This window comes from Phoca vitulina, unplaced genomic scaffold, assembly GCF_004348235.1.
Source record: "Phoca vitulina isolate PV1807 unplaced genomic scaffold, GSC_HSeal_1.0 scaffold20, whole genome shotgun sequence".
Classification (NCBI taxonomy): Eukaryota; Metazoa; Chordata; class Mammalia; order Carnivora; family Phocidae; genus Phoca; species Phoca vitulina.
In genome coordinates, this window is record NW_022589723.1 from 29,639,278 (window position 1) to 29,664,348 (window position 25,071).

The 25,071-nt window shown below is 37.3% G+C and overlaps 1 protein-coding gene across 15 annotated transcripts in view; it reads right to left on the bottom strand.

Moving 5' to 3' along the window:
- Positions 1–25,071, bottom strand: part of HERC1 (HECT and RLD domain containing E3 ubiquitin protein ligase family member 1) — a 188,049-nt gene that overhangs the window by 33,178 nt on the left and 129,800 nt on the right. For 12 of the 15 annotated variants that reach the window (XM_032417640.1, XM_032417641.1, XM_032417642.1 and 9 more), the window contains 16 exons: positions 23,514–23,712; positions 21,331–21,491; positions 15,148–15,264; positions 14,719–14,950; positions 12,799–12,923; positions 11,581–11,801; positions 10,365–10,633; positions 9,517–9,569; positions 8,651–8,851; positions 7,846–8,020; positions 5,267–5,537; positions 4,917–5,130; positions 3,908–4,164; positions 2,687–2,814; positions 1,614–1,741; positions 210–410 (listed from right to left, as the gene is read on the bottom strand). In XM_032417640.1, the coding sequence (XP_032273531.1) occupies positions 210–410; positions 1,614–1,741; positions 2,687–2,814; positions 3,908–4,164; positions 4,917–5,130; positions 5,267–5,537; positions 7,846–8,020; positions 8,651–8,851; positions 9,517–9,569; positions 10,365–10,633; positions 11,581–11,801; positions 12,799–12,923; positions 14,719–14,950; positions 15,148–15,264; positions 21,331–21,491; positions 23,514–23,712 (2,952 nt within the window). The remainder of the gene's footprint in view (positions 1–209; positions 411–1,613; positions 1,742–2,686; positions 2,815–3,907; positions 4,165–4,916; positions 5,131–5,266; positions 5,538–7,845; positions 8,021–8,650; positions 8,852–9,516; positions 9,570–10,364; positions 10,634–11,580; positions 11,802–12,798; positions 12,924–14,718; positions 14,951–15,147; positions 15,265–21,330; positions 21,492–23,513; positions 23,713–25,071) is intronic. The other 3 variants (XM_032417652.1, XM_032417648.1, XM_032417644.1) reach the window with 2 other exon arrangements.

Genomic DNA, 25,071 nt, shown 5'->3' on the forward strand with positions numbered 1-25,071 from the left:
CTAGATCTCATTCTGGCAGAGATGTATTATAGGTGTTGGAAGAGAAGTATCTTTCAACTTGGTAACTAATTAAAATGAAATACCAACCGGAAAATTTAGAGAACAAAGCCAAAAGTAGTATTCATTCAACATTTTTAAAAGTGCCAAAAAATTAAGTTTTCTTGATTGGGGGAATATATTCTCAGTTAGACACAAGTCCAGTCATTTACCATCCTTTCGATAGCAATGCTCCAATTCTCGACGGTGCATGGTTGATACATCAACAACTTCAATCAGTCCTAGAGATCCATCCATCCGTCCCACCAACAATAATTCTGGAGACTCTCCTGACCAGGCTGTAGCTGGACCTTCCTCTGGCCAAGCCAGGGCAGATACCCAATGAGGCTGAATATCTACTAATCCTTTTCCTCCTAAAGCGGGAGAAAATATTAATAGTTGTTACTTATTTCTCAAAAACTGTAATACAAAAATAACTACTACTTAATTCTAATAGTACACTCAAGGCAGTCCCCAATTTCCTAATAGCCTAAGAATGAATATGACTACAAGGCAGGATCCTTCATTTATATACTACACATGATTATCAAATTCATAGGCTTTTCTGTAACTACTAATGGGACAAAAATGATAGCTTTATTAAAGAGGGAGTAAAGGAAAATATTCAGTGTAGAAATGTCAAATGCTTAATTAAGTCCTTTCTTATAATTACTGATAATGAAACATAAGAAATTTCCCCACAGTTAAGGCTAGCTGTTCCTTCAAATATGTGAAACAGAATAGCCATTCTTTAAATATGCAAAAACAAACAAAAATATGGATAAGCCCAAGTTACAATAATGATTTTTACTTTTCAGACATGTTATTAGAAATTGACAAGAGTTTGTACTTGTGAAATGAACAATTTTAATAGAAATATTTCAAGTGATTCAAAAGAATCTATCACTAAAAATTCATAGCTCAAATCCTATGCTGAACACTTATAGTAGTACATGAAAAGAATTTTTAGTTTATAGCTACCAGATTAGTTGAAACTCCTAGAAAGAAGTCAGGAAATGAGCATATCCTCTAATTAATTTTTTTTAACGATTTTATTTATTTATTTGTCAGAGAGAGAGAGAAGGCGGGGGGAAGTAGGGGGAGCTGCAGAGGCAGAGGGAGAAGCAGACTGCCCACGGAGCAGGGAGCCCGATGCGGGACTCGATCCCAGGACCCTGGGATCATAACCTGAGCCGAAAGCAGACACTTAACTGACTGAGCCACCCAGGCTTCCCTAATTAATTTTTAAAAAGACTTTATTTATTTGAGAAAGAGCATGAGGCAGGGGGAGGGGCAGAGGGAGTGGGAGAAGTAGAAGTAGACGCCCCGCTGAGCAAAGAGCTCACATGACGATCCATCCCAGGACCCTGGAATCATGACCCGAGCCGAAGGCAGACACTTAACTGACTAAGCCTCCCAGGCGCCCCCATCATCCTCTTTAATTTAAACCAAAAAATGCATAGATCTACACAACTGATGAACAGACTGTGAGTTTCGAGAGTATTTGGACTCAGAAAGCTAAGAAAAAGGCTTAAAAAGTACCTTCAGTATTTTGCTAGTATTGGCATGACTCTTACCATTAACTTGCCAAATATTCACCATCTTTTCCAAGGCCCCAGCTAGGTATTTGCCACTGATACTCCAGGAAACAGGTGAGAAACTTGGATCACTGGGTGACCCCAGGCTTTCCTCAGCATCTCCTTCTCTAGAATATGAGAGACACATATGGGATTCTAATCCTGATCATCCAAAAATATACTAAACCCCAAATCTTAAAATAAAGGTTTCGTATGGACTAGAGTACATAATACAGATTCTTAATTTCAAAAGCCTGGCTAGCAGAATTTGACAATCACATATTCACTAGTGTTTATCACGATGTGAAAAATGTAGAATTACAAAAGAGTGATCCTTAGACTACTCATTTAATGTAGTGCTTACCTTGTCAACAAAGACATTCTGATTCTTTTTTTTTTTTTTTTAAGATTTTATTTATTTGACAGAGAGAGACACAGTGAGAGAGGGAACACAAGCAGGGGGAGTGGGAGAGGGAGAAGCAGGCTTCCCGCGGAGCAGGGAGCCCAATGCGGGCGGGGCTCGATCCCAGGACCCTGGGACCATGACCTGAGCTGAAGGCAGATGCTTAACGACTGAGCCACCCAGGCGCCCCAAAGACATTCTGATTCTGCATGGTTTGTATATCTGGTTATTATTCAGAGCACATTGACTCTTGTTTGCCTAATCTCTAGGGAAGTTCTCAGAAAAGAAATACCTATAGCTAGCTACAAAACTATAAAAGCTGTACATTCTGCTACAGAGGAAATATCATTAATTTAATTCCTAAATAATCCTTAAAGGATGATAAAAAATTAGGCTACTGTTTTATAGAATTTAACACATTTATAATGCTAACACAGTAGTCCTTGATTTAATTCTGAGTTAAATCCAGATATTGATAGTTAAAATTTTTATTTTCTTAATTACTATCCTGGAAATTTAAAAACACACTGGAGATATAGTAAGACTACTGTATAAGAAAAATTGTAATAAAGTTGAGTGACAATTTGATTATGTTAACACAACCAAAACGAAGCACGTCAGGATTCTCTTATTTTAAAAGTTACACATGAGAGCTGATGTTAGCACTCACAATCTGTTGAACACACAGGTTTGTTGCAGGGAATATTGCTTCTTGGTAACATTCCACACCCGGATGGTACCATCATTGCCACTTGTAGCTAAGAGTCCTTTTTTATTACACCAAACACAAGTCATTACCTAGAAAAGTTGGAGAAGTCCAACAATTTTTTTATTAAGTTTTTAATTTTAATTCCAGTATAGTTAACATAGTGTGTTATATTAGTTTCTGATGTACAATAGAGCGATGCAACAACTCTGTACATTACTCAGTGCTCAGCATAGTAAGTGTACTCTTAATCCCCATCACCTATTTCACTCATACCCTATCCACCTCCCCTCTGGAACCCTCTGTTTTTTCTCTATAGTTAAGAGTCTGTTTTTTGGCCTGTCTCTTTTTTATTCCTTTGTTCATCTGTTTTGTTTCTTAAATTCCACATAGGAGTGAAATCAAGGTATTTGTTTTTCTCCAATTTATTTCACTTAGCATTATACTCTCTAGCTCCACCCATGTTGTTGCAAATGGCAAGATTTCATTCTGAAAAAGTCCAACAATTTTAAGCAAGTTTTGATTCAAATGATTGTCATTCTCTATCAAATTTTTTAAAAAATCTACAAGGAAATTGTAAAAGAAAAACATTCATGTTATAACATAGTATACATGGTCTCACTCTTTTCTAACTGGCTTGTAAACATACATCTATTTGTATGGCTTTAAAGTACTATGCCCAAACATTTGAGTTATTGAAGATAGTATTAGAATCTTTACTAAACATGTTTATTTAATTCAATAAAGTATAAATATTTCAACATATTTATACATTCTACAAAATATACAGTACAGACTAAGAAGTGACTTTTAAATTGGTAAATTATGGAGATCAGTGTTCATTTCCTAAACCCCCCCTTGTCAATGCTCTGGAGTCCAGTGAGTTAAATTAAAATAGTGAGAACAATTTCTTTTCCTTTTGCATGGACAAGCCCTCATTTTTTGTGAGGCAATTCCCTTGGTTTTCTTCTCATCCCCCATCTGATTTTTCTATTTGTATACTATTATGTCAACTTAAAGAGAAAGGAGAGCTTGTAACTACTAGACAAATATTGATAATTTTGTGTGTGTGTGAGAGAGAGAGTGAGAGAGAGGCTAAGATCTGAACTTTGAGCTCTTTGAGAAGGAAAGAAACTATTTTATCTTACATAGGTGATTAACACACATAGGGCTCAAAATACATACTCTGTTCTGATGAGCCTCCAACTTGATAAAGGAGCATTTTCTGAGATCTCCTCCCATATCGGCGAGTGTTTGGGGAGTAGTTTGGTTGTCGCGGTCATGTGCAGCAAGAGTGCGCACAAGCTGTTGAGCAGCCCATTGCCTATGCTGTGAGGACAGCCTGGAGGACAGGCAGCAGGCTGCCAGGGCATTAGCCAGCTCCAGAGGGCCTACAGCAGAAGGATCATAGGAAGGATGGGCATACAATTGGGCAGTTAAACCTGCTTAAACAAAACAATGAAATGATGCCCAGGTAAGAGTTGGTGGTGGTAAACAAAAAAAAAAAATGGGTTAACCCATATCTTTTAAGAATTAGCAATTTGCAAGCAATCACTTCACTAAGATATGCATACAAGTATAAAGTATTTATCTCATGTCACATTCTATAGTAAATCTGATTCATTGCAAATATACATTTATATACATCAATCAATCGTCTTTGCTCTAAGGCCACACAGACTGAGAATGCAGCAGAAACGATTTTAAGGCCAGGGTAGAGGCAGCATGCCCTAAAAAAGTAAAAGTTTGGCTTCTGCTACTCAAAAGTGATCATAACAGCCAGTCAAGGGGCTGTGCTGATAGATCCAAAAGCCTATCTATCTTGGGCAAATGGTCCTGATGAAGAGAAGGGTAGACAATAGTGATTAAAGAATCCCTTCAAACTGTTATCATCTTACGACAAAGAGAAAAATAGCACTATCTTTATCTAGGTTTTATTAAGGAAACCTAACCAGAATTATTATCTATTGATGACTCAAACCATTATCTAATAGAATAATCTAATCAAACCAAGACAAATTTGATACATTTTCTAATATTTGTTTCCATGCACAATGAAAAGATCTGAACTTAAGAAGTACATATGATGCTATGTAATTCATCACTTACAACAACTCTAAAACATGTTTTAAAAAGCATGAATCAAATTGGTTACAAGACTATATATTTAAATGGTAAATGGTATGCAACTTACCTTTTTTTTCAACTTCTGACTTATCATAGTTAGGTCTCAGTTTGGCCCCCTTGTCTGCTAGTAATGCCACAAGGGCCTGAGTTACAACAAAGTTTGGGGAGGTTACAAGTTTATTCTCTTCAGCAATTCCTCGGAGAAAGCTGGGTAGAAACTTTCGCTGAATTGGATCATCGACTGTGGTTAGATTTACACCTGTTGCAGCAGAAATCAAGTTCTGAAGAGGCAATTGGAACAAAGAGATTTAATTTTTACATAGAATTTGGGAACAAAAAGATTTCACCTCAAAAGGCTCTTTAAGAATTGGTCAGAAATAAGCAACGCAACAAGAAAAGCACTGAAAACCAGCTCACCTGTGTACACAACTGCACCAGGAGTTTTGCAGCACTAGGAGTGTTTGATGCCAGACATCCCACCGCTGTGCTCAGATAAGCCAGGCAAGAGATGGGCTTACTGGCCTTGCTGTGCCCACCTCGAGAGCGTTCTGAGGGGCTGGCCATGGCAGAAGGGCTGGTGGAGAGGCCAGCTCTCCCTGCTGCAGCCAAGCACATTAATCGAACCAGGGTTCGGATATCTGTAAGCCCCAGAGATTCAAGACCAGCAGCCAGGCTACAACTGGAACCACTGCCAGGAAAGAAACACACTTCAGATGGATAAAGAAAACAGCTTTCTGAAGGGACCATTTGGAGCCCCACATATCATATCAAAGTACCAACAACAATATCACTAGTCATATATATCCTAAGAGAAGTCAAAAAATATTATGTAAGCTGGAAACGGTTATTGAAACTTTTAACACCTTCTTATTTTATTTTAATTGAATATACGTGAAGCATAACTGAATTACCGAAGTATTATATACAGGAAAGTTCACAAATTATGAATTTTCAACAAACTGGACAATCCCATGTAATCATTTCCCAGATCAAGAAACAGAACATTACCAATACCTCAGAAGCCTGCTTAAGCCTTTCTCAGTCACTAGGCCCTCAAATGTTAACCAATATCATTGACTTTTAAAGTCATAAATCAGTTTTGCCTGTTTTGAACTTTATATAAATAAGATACTGAAGTCTGTATTTTTTTGTGTCTGGCTTCTTTTGTTCAACATTATGCTTATTTATAAGACTCATCCATGTTGTTGCTTTATAGCAGCAGATACCCATTTTCACGGACATAGTAATAAAATCGACCACAATTCATCTATCCATACTGATGACAATTAGGTGGTTTCCAGCACAGGGCTATTATGAACAGCACTGCCACGAATGTTCTTGCTTATGTCTTTGGGTGCACCTATATAAGCATTTCTGTTGAATGTATACTCAGAAGTAGCTTTCTGGTCACAGAGTATGTTAATATACACCTTTGGTTGGTACTATTTTCAGTTTTTCAAAGTAGCTGGACCAACTTACTTTCTCACTAGCAGTATATGAGAGTTCTAGGGGCTCCAATCCTCCTGCTCACATTTTCCCCCCCGTCTTTTAAATTTTAGCCATTCTGGTGGGTGTGGATGAATATCTCATTGGGTTTTCATTTTCATTTTTCTGAAGACTATTGAGGTTGACCACCTCATTTTCCATGTTCACTGGCCATTTGGAGATCCTCTCATATTATTTTGCATTTTCCCCACTTTTCTTTTGGGTTGTCTCTTTTTCTTATGGATTAATAGGAATTCTTTACATATTCTGTTGGCTATATACAATGTTAATTCTTCTCCCATTCAGTGACTTGTTTTTTTACTTTCTTTTTACTTTCTTAATGACTTTTGCTAAACAGAAGTTCTTTTTTAATGTAGTCCAATTTATCAATCTTTTTCTTTATGATGAATGCTTTTTGTGACTCTCTTAAGAAATCTCTGCCTATCCCAAGATCAAGAATCAATTCTTCCTACCTTACAGAAACATTACTGATTTATCTTTCACATTTAGGTCTAAGGGCTACTTAGAAATACTTGTTTTATTTAGTGTGAGGTTGGAGCCAAGACTCACTTTTTCCTCTGTGAATAAACCATCTGACCTAGCCCAAGTTATTAAGTTTTTTTAAAGATTTTTTTTTTTAATTTTATTTATTTGACAGAGAGAGACACAGTGAGAGAGGGAACACAATCAGGGGGAGTGGGAGAGGGAGAAGGAGGCTTCCCACGGAGCAGGAGCCTGGTGCAGGGCTCGATCCCAGGGCCTGGGATCATGACCTGAGCCGAAGGCAGACGCTTAACGACTGAGCCACCCAGGCGCCCCTAACCTAGCCCAAGTTACTGAAAAGACATCAATTCCGCATTGTTCTGCATTATAAACACAATCATAAATCAAACTATAAATCATGTGTTTATCTATATATGTGGGTTAGTTTCTAAACTCTCTCTCCTCCACTCTCCAAACTACCTATTCTTGAACCAATACCGGAGTCTCCTCTAAATTTTATTTTGAGTTTTTATTTCAGGGTCCTCCTGTCTTCACTGATTTACGGTTATATACCTTTGCTTAACCAGATCTTAAATGGATGTCTTTTATGTATTCTTGGCTTTCTTCCTTTTTAAATATAACATTCCACAATATGAACATGGCAGGAATCTCTATGATGGACTCTGCAGGTTGAAGTAGCTACACAGTTGGTCAATTTTGCAGAAAAATTCATTCAAACTTTTATTTTTATCTTGCACCAAATGGACCGATAGCCTTAGTATCCCATTTCAGATAATAAAAAATGTTTGCAGTTTACTCAGCTATTATAGTGGTGTTATTTTCTACCAAAAAGAGCTACGTATTTACTGACTGAATGAATAAAAATGATAACTATGTCTAACTTCTTTCATTCGACAGGAGATATTCAAGGTTCTAAAAACTCTATCTCATTCTCCCAAAAAATATCAGGCTCCTGTCTAATATATACTAGAAACTAACAGCATCATTTGACACAAAATAATACTCACCTGACTGAGAGAAGAGACAGAGCTCTCATTACCATGGTTCTTGCCAGAAGAACCTGAGCAGCCGCAGTCACTCTCCTTAAAGCCACCACCCGGTCATGAGGGTTTGCTAAAGCAGCTGCCTGCTCACCTAGTGTTATTCTTCCAGAGGAACTCTTTTCTACAGAGCCATGGCAACCTGAAAAACATATCCGGACTAATGAAAAATTTTCCCATTCTATCTCGGCTCTGGGCTGCAAGGAAACACAGCAAACCAATGTGTTTTGTTCATCTGGACTTAGTTACACAGAAAATTCCTCGGGAGAAATAAATATTTCTAAGGCAATAATCTATTATATATGTTTCTTAAAATATTTTGGTTTCATTTATTTTGCTCATATATCATTTCTATTGATACTAACAAATAAAGGAAAGATATAGTTTTTAAAATATGCTTTGAGTACAAGAGAAAAGGCTGAGTCATCAATACTAATTTTTTATTTTGTATTCCCGATAGCAAAAGTTACCCATACCTTCTCATGCAAATAAAAAAAAGACTGCCAAGTTGTTTTTAGTCAGTTCCAAGATTCCCTTATCAAAATAAATACAAAAAATAATCATACTCATATTTTATAAATTTTCTTTTTATCACTTCAATATTTCTTAAAAACGAAAAATAAAAAATACTACATTTTACCTTCAAAATGTTAAAACAACTGGCTAACAACCCTTGATGGGGTGGAACAATGTGTTATTATTTACCACCTAACCTAAGAAACAAATTAATATAGACTCTATAAAATCCACGCCAATTAGCATTTCAGTTTACCTATTTGCATCAGAGTCTCTTCCATACTGTTGGTAGCAGTTACCATTGCTACCGATGCTCCCAAGGGATCACTGTCGGGGAACTGAACTGGTTCTGGTACAATGCGTCGGTCGTTTAAACCAAGTGGTCCAGCAAGTAATTCAAATTCTTCTTCACCCGTTAGCTTTTCATCTTCATCAACATCCAACATGTCCCAGTCTTCTGGAATTTAAATATATAAATGTATGGTATGTGAATATAAACATGACACAACTCTACTGGCAATGGTTACTATGAGATATGTCTAAAATGCAGATGGACGGAAAGCCCAGTGCCCACAAGATGAATTACGGTGCCGTCTCCTTGGTGACCCAACCAAAGTGCACTCCTGAGGCATAGTGAGAGTCTAAGGGAAAAGGAGCCAGAGCAGCCAAACCCACTTAAAGCAATAGCAAACGTTACAGCTGGTAATGGAGGTTTCAACTAATACAAGCTATTGTTATGGGGTCAACAAAGACTTCTTAACCCTGTCCATAATCATTAGAGATGATGATTTCAAGGAAATGAATGCTCCAGATAAATTCATGCTGTCTTCAATTTTTTATTTTTTATTTTTCTCAATTAGAGAAAAAATTTGAAAAAAAATATGCCATACAGAAATTAACATTCTGTGGTCAAGCTAGTATTTGAATCCAGGTCCTTTTCCTTTGGTTTTAAGAACTAGGGCTGTTGCTTTCAAACTACCTTGAGCTTTTTACAGAAAGTTTTAAGTTAACATGTACCTAAATACAAACACATACACATAAAGGTAAATTTTAGTAACAGATGTTAAGCAGAAGGTATATATAAAAACACATGTAAAATAAAGAAGCTCTCAAAACAACTACCTTCATACACACTGTCCTGCTTGCCAATTAGATCTGGAGCTTGTCCCTTGTACCTGCACCAAACATGAAGAACATTGTATTTTTATACAGAACAGTTAGTACCCAAAAATGCAAATTAAGGCATTAGAACATTTTTAAAGGTCATTAATAAAGCAACACAAAATAAATGTGTTTCATGTTATGCGCTAATAAAAACTACTGGTATGTAGGTTCACATAGGTTTACAAAAATCAGTGACTATTTTACCAAATTACTGGGGAGGTTTCTGGGTCACCTACAACAACTCTTAATCAAAACCTATTCCAGAACACTGTAAAGATTTTAATAGTTGTCAATAAGGGCAAAAATCCTATTCATTACAGATGAATTGCTATTCAAGGATATAAAGAAGTAATGTTTTCATGGAAGCTCATTTAATCTAAACTCTATTTTTTTAATCAATAAAAAGATCTTAATTAAGAGGTCAAAAACAGGGTAAAAAACATCAATAAAAAGATCTTAATCAAGAGGTCAAAAACAGGGTAAAAAACACCAATGAGAAAAACTGACCATAAGCTTCCTAAAGGTTAAGGCAAGGGTCCTGCCCAGAACTTGCCAACAAGTCAAAGGTTAACGGAATCAAACTCCAGTGAAGAATCTGTTCCTAGGCTACAGGCTCCCAGCTCTGGCAAAACATAAATTCCTCAACCTCCTCCATCCTTCCTGACCCCAATTCAGCAATCATGGGACTTAAGGAAAGGTTAAGTGTAACTCCTCACATGAAAAAAGCTGTAATTCCCATGTCTTGATGAGAGATACTTTATACTCTTCATTCAGAGGGTTTGGATATCTATACAATTTCAAAGTACCTTTCAGAAGTTGTTGTCTTGGATTTGGTCTTCAGGGCTAAGTACTTCTCCCTGCAGCTGCCACACAGCAGGTAGTATGGATTTCCACTCCCACATTCACCACCAAACCAGCCATCCACGTAGGAGCCGTTGCTGCGGTAGCCCTGGCGGTTTGCACTGCGCCCACAGCCAGGGTGATTTCTCTTCATGTGCTGATTGAAACTGACGACGCTGCATTCACACAGTTCACACACCACCACTTCTTCCCTGTCTTCAGACTCACAAACATGCTGCACAAAATTTCATATCAAATTATTAGTCAATTTAACATAAAATTAAGAAGAGGAAAATAGGTATTTATATATTAATGACTTTGTTTAAATATGCTGGAGTATTTGCAGGATGTTCATTAATGTTACGTAACAAATTTCTTTCAAATCAGAATTTAGATCTCACGATCTGAAGGTGTTCTTTGCCCTTTCTCAATCTAGTAAGTTATAATAAAGGTAACTCACTATCCTACTGAGAGGAGTTAATAAAAATGACAATTAGCTCTATCTCAAATGATTTTTTTAAAAATCCTAATAAAGCTACTTTTCATCTGGCCATAACATGCATATCTCTTATCTGAATTTCTAAGAAGTCATTTGGATTCATTTATCTTATTAACTTAATATAGTAGATGCTCTTTTCTGTAGGACTTAGACCTGTGAAGTTTTCAGTCTCCCTGCTACAAAAGCATAATGCTAAACAACGAAAACATACAAACCCATCATGTACCCTGGCCCTGGATGGAAGCAGTTACAAGACCTAGGTGGCACTGGTTGTTAGAATGAGGCATTACAGTGATTAAGTGGAACCTACGAAGGAGAAGAGCATGCATTCAGACAGCAAGGTGAGCACAGCAGCCATGTTCTACACCCAGCACAGCTGACTAGGACCTGATGCCTGTTTTGGAATCTATCTTTGATATTATAATCAAATATTACCATTATATGGCTCTATTCATCTAGTCTGGGGAGAGAAGCAATAAAATCGCACAGAGAAAGCAAGAGAGACTTTTTCTTACTAGTTTGTAGGTATCAAAGTAACATCAAGCGTTAGAGCCCCAAACTTTAGGATGAGATGTAAGACTTTTCAGAGTGTAACAACTCTAGGCAAGGCTGTTGTTAGTAAGTTGTATGAACAGGAGGGCAGGAAAATAAGTCAGAGCAGCCCCCGCTGCAATCACACACACCCAGGTAGGCCAATCCAGTACCTCTGGGATCCACATTCCCAGAATATCATTGTCACTGGTCAGGTCTTGTCCAAACATAGCTTCCATCGCTTCATCATCAAGATCAATTTCCAATTCCTCATCTAAATTAAAGTCATACAGCGCCCCTGGGTCTTGCTGCAAAGATATTCCTTCTCTCCGACTTTGATTCCTGTGGGCCTGCACAGAGCGGTATAACCCCGCTCAGAACAAAACAAGAAAGGCATTTTATTTGCATGAATAAGTAATTCTAAATATTTCGCCAGTTCTTAACTGCTATATATGCAGGAAAGAGCCTAGCTCAGCTGATTTACTGGGATTCCAGACCATAAACATAAAATTTTACCTATCACATGTGTTTCCTCTCTGTAAAATGCGGAAGAGCACTCCTAACTTACAGGGCTGTTAATAGGTTTAAATAAAATAATCCATGTAAAATACTTCATAATGTAATACAGAAAAACACTCAATAAATATGGGCTGTTAGTATTCTTTTAGGGTTATTTTTTTTTAATCAGTCCCTTTCACTATATATTAACTACACATCCTATATCTTCTAGCTCAATCTCAACTTCTCTGTTACCATAAATCACTAAAAAATTCTGTTTTAATAGTTCAAAGATCAAATGCTATTTTAACAAATCACATATCCTAGTTTTGAGTTTGGAAAATATGTTCCCCTATAAATTACACTTCACATGTCTAGAGCATAATACTGCAAGTATTTTACTAAAGTAGCAATGGAATTTATTTTTGCTTATCTAGGGCCTTACCTACTAGTTTAGCCCTAAGGCCCAGAGGACATCAGAAAAGCCAGTGCCTACTTTGGCACAGTGCTCTTTTCAGCTCCTTCTCACTATTAATGTTAAACTTTAAACATGCATCTTCACTTCTTAAAGTATAAGTTGCTTGACAGCAGAAAGCATATTTAGGAAAAATCTCAGGATCTACAAGTAACCAGTATAGACTTTTGTACCCAGAGGAAGCTTAAAAATAAATCTATGAATGTATGCTGTGATTTCAATACAAAATTATGTAAATAGATAGTAAAATGCAAATAGCTACTCTGTTAATGTGGAGGAACTGAGTACTTAGTATCATTAGTTTACATCTTCTTTAATGTTGCTTTCACACTGACTTTCAAATATAAATAAACTATATGACTTTTACCATCAGAAGGATGTGAAACATATCAATTACCTGCTCTTGCTAGCAATGTGCGAGCAGCTAAATCAAACTTGTGCCTTCTTGTTACTGCTGAGCGACCCCTAGCTGGTGGTCCACTTCCAGAAGCTGCATTCTCTGTATGGTCCAGATTATCAGGACTACAAGTGCAAATTAGAAAGCAACACAAATTTTTAAGAACCACCATAAATGGAAAGCACAGGCACAAGCTCGCTTTTGGTATTGCGTTTTCCTCCAAACAGTACCAAGAATAAAATATATTTACAATAAAACTGAAACATATCTTTGTCCTTGGAAAAGCTCCTAAATTATAAATATGTCATATTGCCCTGAGCAGTAATTTTATCTATTTTTTTTTTTACTTTTATTTATTTTTTAAGTAGGCTCTATGCCCAACATAAAACTTGAACTCACGACCCTAACATCAAGAACTGCATGCTCCACTGACTGAGCCCGGCCAGGCGCCCCTATCTAATTATGAATTATGCCAACAAGGAAATGATGCTTAATGCATGTTCAAATCCAAACGAGATCAATGGTTTTAATTAAATTCTAAATGATTAAATACTTAAATTTGAAATGATTGAGAATCCCTGCCTATGAGAAACATATTTCAAAATAAGTTATGAAAATATCCACTGAGCTTGTCAGAAAATATCTGCATATTACAGAAGACACAAGCCTTGTTAACCAAATGACTTCATGGGCTACAAAGAAAAATGAAGACTTAAAGTACTAAAGGGGGGGGATTTGGGGAAAAACTGGAGTATTTTATTACATCTCATCTCAGGCTATGCATTATCACAGAATTCTTTTTACAATTAAAAAAAAGTGGTGTAGGGGCGCCTGGGTGGCTCAGTCGTTAAGCTCTGCCTTCAGCTCAGGTCATGATCTCAGGGTCCTGGAATCAAGCCTCACGTGGGGCTCCCTGCTCCGCGGGAAGCCTGCTTCTCCCTCTCCCACTACCCCTGCTTGTGTTCCCTCTCTCAGTGTCTCTCTCTCACTGTGTCTCTCTCTGTCAAATAAATAAATAAAATCTTTAAAAAAAAATTTTTTTTAAATGGTGTATTGTACTAGATATTAAAAACTAAAGAAGAAATGAAGATATAAATCTATATTAAGAAAAGATTTAGGGCGCCTGGGTGGCTCAGTTGGTTAAGCGACTGCCTTCGGCTCAGGTCATGGTCCTGGAGTCCCGGGATCAAGTCCCACATCAGGCTCCCTGCTCGGCGGGGAGTCTGCTTCTCCCTCTGACCCTCCTCCCTCTCATGCTCTCTGTCTCTCGTTCTCTCTCTCTCAAATAAATAAATAAAATCTTAAACAAAAAAAAAAAGAAAAGATTTAAAAGTCTACTTCTATACACATTAAGTCAATTTCCAATATTAAAATGAACATTCTAGGGGCGCCTGGGTGGCTCAGTCGCTAAGCATCTGCCTTCGGCTCAGGTCGTGATCCCAGGGTCCTGGGATCAAGACCAGCATCGGGCTCCCTGCTCAGCGGGAATCCTGCTTCTCCCTCTCCTACTCCCCCTGCTTGTGTTCCCTCTCTCGCTATCTCTCTCTCTGTCAAATAAATAAATAAAACCCTTAAAAAAAAAATGAACATTCTATATCACTTATAAGAGATAAAATTATTTTATCGGAATGTTTATTTTGTTTCAGAAAAAACTTGTTTTAATTTTCAGTTTCCTCTTTTCAGCTTAATTTTATATAAAAATTATTTCCTCTTTTCCATGAAAACATCTATTCAAGTTAAAACTTGTGATGTCCTTTTTACCCTTCACAGAAACATAAACTTGTAACTGAAATATCCACCTTATATCTCTAGTTATCAACTTTACACACCATTAGAAGCCTCTATGAGGGGAAATAAATGGGGCACTTGGAACTATCATTTATACCACATAAAACAGAAATACAGAAATTGGAATCTCACCTTTCACTAAAGCCTTCTTCCATTTCAGCAGCATCAGCTGATGGGATGTCTCCTGGTGACTGCAAATAACAGGGGTCATTTGACTTCCCACCACTGCCTAGGACTGCTGCTCCGTGCCTTGAGTCTGCTGTGCTGCCTGACTGGGGCTCCTCCTCATCCTCATGCCCAGGGTGCTCTATCATCCACATGGCAAGGACAGTGATGTTCTGGGCATCAGCCTCTCCTCGAGCACCTGAAGAGGGAAAAAGAAAAGTATGATACTGATTTGGGGTGACATAATTAGTTATTCAGGGTATCAGTTTAACAGTGTCTGCTACAATGCCACTGTAACTAAATCGGCTTTATGTAAGTCTCTTAAAAAATGTATCACCCTCAATAATACCAGGCTTCTCATATCCACATATACGGATATGTAAAAATGTGTCCTACCTGTGGCTTCCATGGCTTTGGCAATCTGCCGGAGAGAGAACCCCATTTCCAGCAAGGGTACTGCAATTGCTGGAGGAGGAGGAGAAGTTGAAAGTCTACTGCTGGGGTCTGACAAGGCTGAGATAAAAGAAAGAGAATAAGAGCCTATATCACTACATACCATGAATAAAAATTGTCCCTACACCGTAAGTCCCCAATTTATTAATACTGTACAACTTTAATGAAATTTTTTTCTATTAAGAATTCGTGGGGTGCCTGGGTGGCTCAATCTGTTAAGCGTCCAATTCTTGATTTCTGTTCAGGTCATGATTAACCTGTGATTAAGTTATAGCTAATATGATTAACTTACAGCTTTTTAAGGTTTTTCATAAAGCTAACACAAAATAAAGCTGCTGAAAAAATTTTAAATGTTTTATTTTGAAATAGTTTCTTACTTACAAAAATGTTCAAACTTAACGGAAATTTGCAAGCATAGTACAAAAGAATTCTTTTACCCCTGACCCACTGGAGAGTAAGTAGCAGACATGATGCTCCAACTCCCCTGAATACTCTAACATATCAACTCCTACAAATAAGGACACTGTTCTGCATAACACACCACTGAAGTAAGGAAATTAACAATGTCAACATCTAATCCAGATCCCATTCTAGTTTCACTAGAAGTCCTGATAACGTTCTGGACAGTAAAGGATCCAGGATCATCCTTGCATTTAGTTTTCCTCTCTCTCCCGTCTCCTTCAATTACTTTGATACTTTGAAGATTACAGACCAGTTACATGATAGAAAGTCACTCAATTTGGGTTTGTCTGCTGTCTCTTCATGATTTGGCAGGAGTACCACAAAACTGATGCTGCCTTCTACTCACTGAATTCTATTAAATGGTACATGATTTCAACTTGTCCCATTACTGGTGATACTAACTTTGATCACTTCAGTTAAGCTGGTATCTGCCAAGTTTCCCCACTATAAAAGTACTCTTATTTTTTCCCTTTTGTAATAAATATTTGTTGGGAGGAACTATGAGAATATGTAAATATCCCATTCCTTGTCAAAGTTAGATTCACTAGCACCCATTAATGTTTATTGGCTGAATTAATTATTATGATGATGATGGTTGACAAATGAGGATTTCCTAATTCTATCATTGCTTTCAGATTTATCAGTCTACTTTCTCCATCAGTATAGGGTTATAGATTCTCATTGTATTCATGGGTTATTATATGTTACTGTAATTATGACTTTTATTTTGATGCCCCAAACATCCCAGATTTGGCTAGTGGAAGCCCCTTCAATCGGGTTTCTATATCCTTGAGGCATGTGCCCACCATTCTTTGAGCACTTTACCACTTTCTTGCACAAGCTATTACAGGCTCATCTCATACTTAACCCTGAAATCAGCCATTTCTGCCAGAAGATCAGAGTTCCCTTTTAGTAAAGAATGGTATTTAGAAGACAGGATCTTGGCACTAGGTGTGCTTATTGCTACTAAAGCATCACTACTCCTAGGCCCTCTCAGTGGACAGTGCTGATAGAAGCCCTCTGCACCCTGCATGGCCTTGATCCCTAGTGCCGAGCTATGTGGACATTTCCTCCATGACCTGGGACTCCAATACCCTATGCTAGGCCACTCCCACAGACAAGAAGTTTCCTTCACTCCAATCTGGCTGATACCCCCAATCTGGACAACTATGCCACCTACCTCTCAAATCTGCTGGCATGAAAGCCTACCTAGGTTGGCCCCACTTAATGTTTTTGAATTGAATTAGGAAGGAAAGAAGAAGGAAGGAGGGAGAATGACAACTTCCATTTTTGCTTAAAAAATGTCACTACTGGGCACCTGGGTGGCTCAGTTGGTTGAGCGACTGCCTTCGGCTCAGGTCATGATCCTGGAGTCCCTGGATCGAGTCCCACATCGGGCTCCCTGCTCGGCAGGGAGTCTGCTTCTCCCTCTGACCCTCCCCCCTCTCATGTGCTGTCTCTCTCATTCTCTCTCTCTCAAATAAATAAATAAAATCTTAAAAAAAAAAAAAAAAAAAAAAAAAGTCACTACTGCCAGAGTGGTAATAGGCCTGATACATCTGATGGACTTCTACTTCTAGCCATCATGGAGTAAGAGAGACTGGATTTACCTTCAACAACTAAAAGAAGAAATAGAATGTATCAAATGATGGTCTGTGGACACTGGACAAACAGGCTGTGTAGGACAGTGATCCCTGAGAGAAGGAAATCAAACTAGGCAAGGTGTACAACTGCCTCAGCCTACTTCCTGGAGAGAATTTCCAAGCTGCAGTTCAGGGAGGGCAAATTCAAGCTAAGCTCAGTGGTCTCTCTGAATTGAGCAGACAAGAGTAGAGAATTCAGGTTGCTAGTGTTTACAGGGTAGAATACCAGAAAAGAGAGAGCTGTATGGAAAGAAGAGAGCTGCACTGAAAGCGAACTCCAAAAATGTGCAGAGGGTCTTTCTCTTTCCCTCAAGTCTTCAACTGATGCTAATGCAGCAGCTATCCAGAGCTGGGGAAAGAATCACCAAGAAACAGCAGGCAGAACAATCCTTGGGGCTTACATAGGGTTGGGAAGAATTTGTGTTACCACAAGCCAGAGAGAAAAAATTCTTGATACACTAGGCACTGGATAGAATACGAAGAAAGGTATTGGTTCAGTGATGGGGAAAAATTCAGCCAAGCTAAAGGCTGTCCTGGTCCTTCCTAACAAAGATTAAAAGGAAGCCTTGAGAGAATCAAATTATTCCCAAATAATTTAACTACATCCTATGACAAGGCTAACTTAAATAAATACAAACTATTCAGCACCCAACAAGGTAAAATTCACAATGTCTAATATTCAATAAAAAATCACCAAACATGAAAAAAACCCAAGAAAATACAATTCAAAATGAGTTGAAAAATCAGTCAATAGAAACAGACCTAGAAATTAGATAAACAATAAGTAGAGAAGGATATTAAAACAGGTATAAAGTTGATGCTCTTTTCTGTGGACTCCATATTTGAAAATTCATCTACTCATTAAAGTTAATTTGTAACTCCAAAATCAATACTCACGGCACTTTTTACAGTCATTTACATGCACACAGTGACAAAAACATTTCAGTCTCCTGACACATTTGTTCCCAGCTGAGACAGAACAGGTGATGCTCTACATTCTTGTTTTAGCTCTGAGACTGTAAAGAAGTCTCCTCTTCATGGTCTATTTAGTGTCATGTGTTTTGCATTTTTGTGCCTTTTGTTGGTGATTTCACTGTTTAAAATGGCCTCCAAGCATAGAGCTGAAATATTGTCTAATGTTTCTCAGTCCAAGAAGGCTGTAATATGCCTTATGAAAAAAATATATGTCAGATAAATTTCATTCAGGCACGAGTTATGGTGTTTTTGGGTCATGAATTCAATGTAATGAATCAACAATATATATTAAATAGAATGTCTTTAAATATAAACACACATAAAACAAGGTTATATATTGATCAGCTGACAAAATGTGATCAGAAGCTCACAGAAACCTAGCCCTGTATTTCCCTGAGGAGCAATAGTTCAGTTTTCACTAATTCAGTGTTCACAAACTTTACAGAACATAACTATTCTAACAATGAAAACTGTTATTCCATGTACTTGATAAGGCAGAGAAAAGATTAAGCATGTTAAAAACATAAAAAATTAAAAAAAAAAATCTACACTCAACTTCTAGTTATGAAAATGACAATGTCTGAATGGAAAAATACACTGGATGGGATTATGAACAAATTAAACACTACAAAGAAAAGATTAATGACCAGATGACACAACAACAAAAACTATCAAAAATGGAAACATAGAAAAAAGACATTAAAAAAAATCAAAGCAGTAGTGATCTGTGGGACAACTTCAAGTGGTGTTGTATACCCATAACCACAGATACTGAAATGGAGGAATGTGACAGAAAAAAAAAATCTGAAAAAATAATGGATTAAAAATCTCCAAATATAATGACAACTATAAATCTACAGATCCAAGAAGCTCAACAAACCCCAAGCACAAGAAAATTGAAGAAAGCTATGTCAGGGCAGGTCAAATCAAACTGCTTAAGCCTAGTGATAAAACAGAAAAATCTTAAAAGCACCCAGAGAAAAAGGCATATTACACCAAGATTAGAATGATAGAAAATTTATCATTGGAAACAATGCAAGCCAGAAGATGGTAGAGGATCTAAAAGTACTGAAAGAAAAAAAACTATCAATCTAGAATTCTATATCCAATGAAAATATTTTTCAAAAATGACAGTGAAATAAACTCTTTCAGATATATAAGAGCCAAAAGAATTCATCACTAGCAGACCATTACAAGAAATGTTAAAGGGATAGCAGAAGGAAATGATACCACCTGGAAATCTGGATCCACATAAAGGAATAAAGTATCTCAGAACTCGGAATTATGTAGGTAAATATAAAATACACACTTTAGTTTTCAAATCTCTTTTGTTCACAGCAAAAATAGTAACAATGTAAGGATGCCTAGGTGTCTCAGTTGGTTAAGTGTCCAACTCTAGATTTCAGCTCAGGTCATGATTTCAGGGTCATGAGATCGACCCCTACATCAGACTCCGTGCTCAGTGAGGAATCTGCTTGAGAGTCTCTCTCTCCTGCTCCATCTTCCTCTCCCCACCAAAATAAACAAACAGATCTTTAAAAGAATAATAACAATGTATTATGGGGCTTTATAACATATCATATATAAATGTATAATAAAAGTTCAAAGACTGAGCAAGAGGAAATAAAAGCATACCATTGTTAGATTTTTTTAAATATACATGAAGTGGTATAACACTACTTGAAGACAGCCTGTGATAATTAAAGATATATAATATACACCTGAAAGTAATCTCTAAAAATACAATATAAAGTATAGCTAATAAGCCAACAAAGGAGATAAAATGAAATATTAATTTAATCCAAAGAAGGTAGAAACAGAAGAAGAAAAGAACAAAGAACAGATGACATGAACAGAAAGATGACAAATTTAAACACAACCATACAATTATCACATTCAATGTAAATGGTCTAAACACACCAATTAAAAGGCAGAGAATATCAGGTTGGATTAAAAAAGCAAGGACCCCCCCCCCCCCCCCCGCCAAAAGCAAGACCCAACAATAGGCTGCCTTTAAGAAACCCATTTTAAATATAAAGACACAAAAAAGTTAAAGGTAAAATGATGGGAGAAGACATATGATACTCAAAGTAATTTTAAAAAAAGTAAGTGGCTATTATTTATACCAGATAAAGCAGATTTAAGGGCAAAGAGTATTACCAGGGCTAAAGACAGTCATTTCATAATGATAAAGAGGTCAATTCATTAAGACTTAAGAACCTTAAATATTTATGGACCGAAAGAGAATTTTAAAATACATGAAACAAAAACTAATAAATGAAAGAGGAAATAAACAAATCCACAATTACAGTCAGAGATTTCAACACTATCAATAAATGATAGAATAAGTAGACCAAAAATCAGTAAAGATAAAGAAGACTTGAACATAACAATCAACCACCCTAACCTAACCAACAATTTACACGACACTCTACTCAACAACAGCATAATACACATTTTTTCCAAGTACACATGGAATATTTATCAAAACAGACCATATTCTGGGCCATAAAATAAGTCTCAACAAATTTAACAGAATTCAAATTATACAAGATATGTTCTCTGATAACAATGAAATTAAATTAGAAATCAGTAAGAGAGAGACATCTGGAAAATTCCTAAATATCTGGAAACAAAATAACATACTTCCAAATGATCCAAACTGTCAAAGGAGATATCCATCGTAAATTAGAAAGTACTTTAAACTGAATGAAAATGAAAACACAGCATCTCAAAATGTGTGGGTTGAAGCAAAAGCAATGCTTAAGGGAAATTCATAGCACTAAAAGTGTCTATATTAGAAAAGAAGAAGGGTCTGATACGACTGATGTAGAGTACACTATTTCTCTCCCAAGTAGCCATAATTCAATCTACAGCTTCAAAATAAAAAAGATGGTTCAGTTTGATAGGACAGATCCACCCCCCCCCTTTATTAAAATCACTGTTTTACCTTCAATGAGACAAAACACGATGCCCAAGTTATCAAGTCCCACCTATCAGGAATGCCAAGAGGTTTGGGTGTCACAGTGCATGACAGCACACACACCTGTGCGGTTAGCCGGCCTTGCTGACTGGGAATCAGGAGAAGTTAAGCTTTGCCTCCTTCCTACTTCATCAGAAGGAGAGGTTGGTAACGATGATATTGGAGGAGTCTGTGCGCGACGTGTGGGAAGTACAGTGGTAGTTGGGTAACTAGAGAACATTTGCCTTTAAGAAAACAACAATAGTTAGCATAAAAATCCAATTAGAAAATAATATATATATCACAGTCCTCTTATAGAAGAATATTCAACCTGGAAAACTACATAAAGTTAGCTATAGTTTAATGGGGAGGGGAGAAAGACTCCCAACAATTTTAATAATTACTATCTAATAGGACACTTTTTACCATAAAAGTAGTAATACCATATTATTTGTTCAGCAAAATGCCAGCAACATAGCAGGTGGGGGGAATACAGCAATTAACAAAATAGATTTTAAAAAATCCCTGCCTTCACGGAGCTTTCCTTCTACTATAATACCAAGATGACAGCGGTATTTTGGTAGGGATACAGTAGTTAGAGAATAAAGACTTTTAAAGATAGCTAACTTACAGTTACTTCAAATATAAATTTACTAGCTAGCCATGAAATTATTCACATGAATAAAGTAATAGTCAATAGGTAAGTTATGGAAAGAAAAGGTAACTGTCCAGCCCCCAGCACAACTGAAAACAGCGTATGAATGGTATGCCAGCTGTCTAGAGGGGAAAGGCAGAAGAATGGCAGCCCCTCTCAGGCTGAGAAGGCAGACATTGGCTAAAGAATAAGGTTCAGGAAGATCCTCATCAACTGTCTACTCTTAAGATTTATCCAACAAAACTAATAACTTTTTGAGCATCAATAAAGCATTGTCTACCCAGTCGAATAACTGATACAATGATATTCACAGAGGGGGCAGTTGTTCCTGGATTCTTCTAGTGTTAAATGATGTTTAGCCAGGCAAACACAACTGCAGCTCTAACAGCAGGCAAACAAAGACTGAGCACAAAGGAGGAGTCACAAGGTCTGTGAATGCCTGTGAAAGCAAGGGAATGTTATTTTACCAGGGAATCCCATGCCTGCACAGCACAGCTTGGAAGGCAACAAGGATTAAAAACCGTATTAGAATATCCTATTATTCCTCTCTTCCTTCTTTCTTGAACAGAAGTATCTTCCTGGAACTGTTACTCAAGTGAGAGAGCTAAGATGTGTGCGGACTGGGCATTGGTAACTGCCAGGATGAGTGTTCCGGCCCAAGAGCAGAGCAGTAACTCTCAGTGTGTGAGCTGAAGACCACTGCATCAGAGTCACTGGGGACCCTCAATTCAAATGCAAACTGTGTGCCCCACCAGCCCTACTGAATGAGACTACAGGGGGATAGAGCCAGAGCTTTAAAAAGCCTCCCAGGTGGTTCTTGTGGACACCAAAAATTAAGAAGCATTACGACAATAGCCCCTCTCTCTTCTACTCTCTAAGATGTCAGTCTATACCCTAGGAATAATAATAACCTGTCAATTAAGGGAAGGGGGGAAAGAAAGAAGAAAAAAGGAGACTAACCATTCTACTGCCCTTTATTTCACTTAAGCCCTAGTTAAGGGAGCTCACAAAATAGTCCCTTCCTAACGATTTTCTCTCAAAATTTTTCATTTTGTGAATATACCTGGCAAACTGAAGCAAAAAGAAACTTAAACATTATTTGGAATTTACAAACCTATTAAAATAGGGTTGGCTGAAGAAGTATCATAAGACATGCTCTTTCATTTGAGTAGACTTGTTTGATCTTACAAGAATAAAAGTATAATTAAGAAATAATGCTTAAAAGGGAAATAACCTGAGAAAATTATTTCCATGGAAGTGCATTCTATCTTGAAGCTCTAATATTCAATACAAGCATTTACTTTTTGAGGAAAAAAATATTCAAAAACCTAGCCCCAAAAAAAGATTATTATAAGGAGATAGACGGCTAGAGTATCTGCCAGTGGCACGGGAGATAGATCAGCCACCTCTAAACTGGCTGTGAGACTTTGGGCAAGTTATTAAACTTCTGAAGAACATTCCCAACTTCAGCAAATTGGCTTTGACTCTATGATCTCTTAGGTTCCTTCTAGCTCTAGAATGCTTTTAGTTAGGCACATTGTTTATAAGAGAATGATCGTGAGATCAAAATCACAGGCATCAATATGGCAGATGTTAAAGTCAACTTCCCTACCTGAGAAGACTAAGTGGCATCACTCCTGGGGATTCAGATGCAGGTACTGTTTCTGTGTCAGTGACTGGAGTGGTGGCAGTCGTGGTGTCCTCCAGTGAGCTGCTCATAAAGGAAGTTGTGCTCGAGGCTGATGGGCTAGTGGTAACCGGCGTCTGTGCCTGCTGGGCTTGGTCACTTTCTTCAGCTTGTTGATCAATTTCTGTAAACCAAGGTAAATATTAAAAAAGTATTAAGGATTTGTTTCTTCACAAGTGACAAGGGAATGGAAAACTTTTAACATTTAATTTGAGAAGTTTCTAAATCTATTTCGTAAGTACCAATTTCTATGAAATATTTTTTAATGTTCTTGCATGTATACATCCTTGTATTCACTACTGTACCCACTTTATAAACTCTACAGATAATAAGGTAACAAGCTTTTGCAATTACTCATTTTTTAGAGAAGGTTCTCTTAAAAACAAAAAATAGTCTCACTTTTGCTTGTAAGATTTGACTAGAACTTCTCCAATGATATCTAATCACTAAAACTGTGTTTCCTTAGCACTTTGATTTTGATGCCTATCTTTAGTCTTCAAACATGCAAAGATGAAGACATGTAAATACATGTAATACATGTAAATACAATACAAATCTAGACAGAAACCCCATGCTCTAAACAGAGCAATGCCTCACAAAATAAACTACTCCCAACAGTTTAAAAAAATTAATTAAAACATCTAAGAGCTTACAAATAAACATAATATCAAGATAGCAGTGGGGCGCCTGGGTGGCTTAGTCAGTTAAGTGTCCAACTCTTGATTTTGGCTCAGGGTCATGATCTTGGGGTTGTGAGATCAAGCCCTGCCTCTCGCTCTGTGCTCAGCAGGGAGTCTGCTTCCCCTCTCCCTCTGCCTTCCGGCCCCCCCTCCACTTGTTCTCTCTCTCTCTAAAATAAAATCTTAAAAAAAAAAAAAGATAGCAGTTGCCACAAAGATAGCTAATTCTATTAGGGTTGCCAAATGGCCACATACCTTCATAATCATGATCTTAATACTCCTGTTCATATACAACATGCACTTCTCTCTGCCTATTTACTGTCTAATCTATGACAGGAAGAAAGGGAGTAAGGGAAAAAGGAAGGAAGGAGGAAGAGGAAGGGAAGAAAGAAAAAAAGAACTGAAGCTCCATGAAGGCAAGGGACTTTGTTTTGTTTGGTGCTGGCTCCCCAGAACCAAGAAGAGTACCTGGCACATATCAAACACTCAATAAACATTTACTGAATATATCTCATTTTTATCTCAGAATTCATATTATCCCCAAAGGTGAAGATAAAAAATAAAGTAATACAGAATCTACAATACAGAATCTATAAAAGTAGTACTTTAAAATGTCTCTGAGAATGTCCAATGGAAAAAAGTCTCTTCAACAAATGGTGTTGGGAAAACTGGACAGCCACATGCAGAAGAATGAAACTGGACCATTCCCTTATACCACACACAAAAATAGACTCAAAATGGATGAAAGACCTAAATGTGAGACAGAAATCCATCAAAATCCTAGAAGAGAACACAGGCAGCAA